Consider the following 3,092-nt stretch of genomic DNA (forward strand, 5'->3'; position numbering starts at 1 on the left):
AAAGTAAGCCAGAGTACAGTTTTAAGGGTAATTACTTCTTTATACAGTATAGGTAATCTAGAGAGGTTTTAGGGTTAAACATTCTCATAAAGCCATAAAACATTTAAAAATAAAGCAGGAAGAAAAAGCTTTAAGTTACGTTATACAAAAAAGAGTGAACAGTCTGCCAATGTTTAATATCCACTCATTGTGGACCAACAATATTGGGATGAGAGCTAATCATGGCACGGACATGGAGCTTTCACAAGGAAAGGGAGGTCATATTAGATACATCTATAGCATCACTGTATACAAAAAGTTCTTGTTCTACATACAAAAGCAATTTTTTCCATAAGAATAATTTCAGGGGTTGGGAGGGTAAGTCCATGAAGTATTTTAGAAACCTATATGCACTGAGTTTGCCAAAACATCATCTTAAAATCCAGTGCCTTAAAGTGCTTTCATGTGGAAATCATGATGGAAGGCACAGAAAACAGTTTCATGTCCCCACAATGAAACTTTCAAAAAAGCATAGATTTTGCAAATTCAAGTTATCTTGTAAGCTGCTCCTTCCAAGAACATTGTCATTCCAATAAACCAGCTTCTAGCTTACTTAGTTTCAATGACCTATAGAATGAAAGGTGCTTTCCTTTCTTTGTTTTTTTTTTTTTGTTTGTTTGTTTTTGTTTTTGTTTTTGCTTTTATTTTCCTGGTAATATTCATCATCTTTGTGGGAAAAAATACCTATGCAAGTGATGCATTTCAAAATTATAAAACATGCGAAATATGTACAAGCAAAATTTAAAAATATTTGCTTCATATACGTGTAAATCTACTTGAGTATAGCTGAAATTCAACAAATATAAATTTTTTGCTTCCTAAAAAATGTTTTCCAAGAATCTGAGACAACTTAAGAGATGTACAAAGAGAGTTCCTAGGAGAAGTCTTCAAATGGAAGCTTATGCCTTCCAGAGCAAGTCCAGCATGAGTCCACCATAATTATCATACGACATTTGGTCTAATCAACAACAATCACCCTTAAAACTGTTCTAGGAAATTAAGTCTGTATTAAAAATCACAAAGAATTCACTATATCAGTGGCTTATTGTGTTTTGGATCTCAACGATCTTTATCAACTCATTTCCAGCAGTTAAAAAAAAACCTATTTACAGAATTCAGTTTTAAATACATTACACAACTTCTAGAGTCTTATGTTACAAGAATTCAGAGCTCATGGCTTAAGTCCAATCTGTAGTCTCTTCCACCGTCCTGTATCCCATGGCTGTACCCTTACTCTGTACAGTTCAAGATCGCATTCTTTCTTGAGCAAAAGCACAAGCAAACTACATGTTCATTTGATTAAACAGCTTCTTTATTGGTCTGAAGACGAGTCATGGCTTCTAGTTTCTGTCTGTAGGCCTCTGCTTCCTGCTTTTTCTTCAGAAGCTGCTGCCGGTACTTTTGTGCTTCTCGGTTTGCTTCATCCAACTGTTTCTGAAGAGCTTCTCTTTCTTCTATTTCCGCAGATTCCACCCGGTTTTCAATTATTTCGATACACTGTCTCTTAACTGGTGGTTCTTCACTTATAACAGTTTCTTCAGCAATGTCTGTTGCTGGTACTGTCAATACTTGCTGTCCATCTGGCATGGTCACAATGATGGGCTGACCTATTCCACTGGTTGGAATGGAGTGCAGATTCCCAAGCTGAATTCCATCTGTAACTATAGTGATGACTTGCTGACCTCCTGAACTGACCACTTGCTGAATTGCACCATCCACAGATTCTGCAGTAACTACTTCCTCTGTGGCCACTATTGGAGTTTCTGAAGAATTGGACAACGGAGCAGATGCTAAGGCAGCTAACGTGGCTAATACTGATGTAGAAGAGTTTCCAAACTGAACAGCAGATACCCCAGTTTCATCTGTTAGGTTCACCACCCCTCCAGGTCCAATGATAAACTGTGGTGTCGCAGCATGTATTGTCACAGTGTCGGGACTCTCTGGGTTTGTGTTGATTTGGTTTTGCATAGCAATCTGTAATATCTCTGCTAAATCGTCATTTCCATTATCTATTGAAATATCAAATGCTGTTTTACAAAATTTACTTTGTGTGTGTACATCAGCACCGTATTTGATCAGCAGTTCCACCACCTCTTGATGATTATGTTCTGTTGCCCAATGCAGAGCTGTCATCTTTAACATGTCCTTGGCGTTGACATCAGCACCATGCTTAAGTAAAACCTCAACTATGCTGGCATGGCCCTCAGAAGCTGCCATGTGCAATGGTGTTCGGTCCTCTTTGGTTCTGGCATCCCTACTTACACCAGCTCGAAGCAGTACCTCTGTGGTGGAGTAATGCCCGTACTGTGCGGCAAGATGACGGGGAGATGTTCCCAGCCAGTCTGCAGTAAAAGGAGCTCCATTTGCCATCAAAATGCAAACTTCATCATCTTGACCTGCTCGTGCCGCTTCTAGAAGCTTCTTTCCCAAGTCTACCAGGGACATCTGGAAAAGCTTCAGGAGCAGCGGCGGGGGAGCAGCAGGAGGTGGTGCGAGGACCCAAGGCGCCTCCTACCAGGCTGGGCTGACGCGGCCCCGCTACACACAAAGCCTTCAGCTGCACAGGGCGCTATTTTCCCAGAATTTAGATTTTTATGAAGGGGCCTGAATACCCAAGGAGTGTCCTGTTCTTCAAACTCCTCATAATTCCCCCCTAGATTAATAAATTGGAACTCGACCTGGTATTGTGGAATATAAGAAATGCAGGAAAGAGAGGATCATTGAGTTTGCAATGTTGTCTTTTGTTTTGGAAATGGCCATGGGCAGTGTGAAGCAGGTTTTCTGGATGCCTGCATAGAGACCCAATGGAGCTGTGTGGATGGACAGTGGGTTGCAGTATAGATCCATTGGAGATGCTGGGACCATGAGATGGCTTCCAAGGAGAGCTGTCAGCTCTGTATGAAGCTTTCCAGTACCATAAGTAGCCTAGATGGAGGGGTGGGGTTGGTACTCTAGAGAATTGTGGCTGGTTAGAATTATCAGACTTGGAGATTTTTCACTGACCAGATTTGTTGGATGTGGAACTACAGAGTTTGATGTTCTCCCTGTTTAAA

The 3,092-nt window shown here is 40.8% G+C and overlaps 1 protein-coding gene across 1 annotated transcript; it reads right to left on the reverse strand.

The window, feature by feature from the left end:
- Nucleotides 1-943: 943 nt before the first annotated feature.
- Nucleotides 944-2,522, reverse strand: LOC101606326 (GA-binding protein subunit beta-1-like). Its single transcript, XM_045145749.1, has one exon. The coding sequence runs from the start codon at nucleotides 2,482-2,484 to the stop codon at nucleotides 1,339-1,341; it is 1,146 nt and encodes a 381-aa protein (XP_045001684.1). The 5' UTR covers nucleotides 2,485-2,522; the 3' UTR covers nucleotides 944-1,338.
- Nucleotides 2,523-3,092: the final 570 nt, after the last annotated feature.

This window comes from Jaculus jaculus, chromosome 3 (assembly GCF_020740685.1).
Source record: "Jaculus jaculus isolate mJacJac1 chromosome 3, mJacJac1.mat.Y.cur, whole genome shotgun sequence".
Lineage (NCBI taxonomy): Eukaryota > Metazoa > Chordata > Mammalia > Rodentia > Dipodidae > Jaculus > Jaculus jaculus.

What these genes read in the sequence shown, in the direction of transcription:
- LOC101606326 (XM_045145749.1), bottom strand. Translation starts at nt 2,484, where the DNA reads ATGTCCCTGGTAGACTTGGGAAAGAAGCTTCTAGAAGCGGCACGAGCA.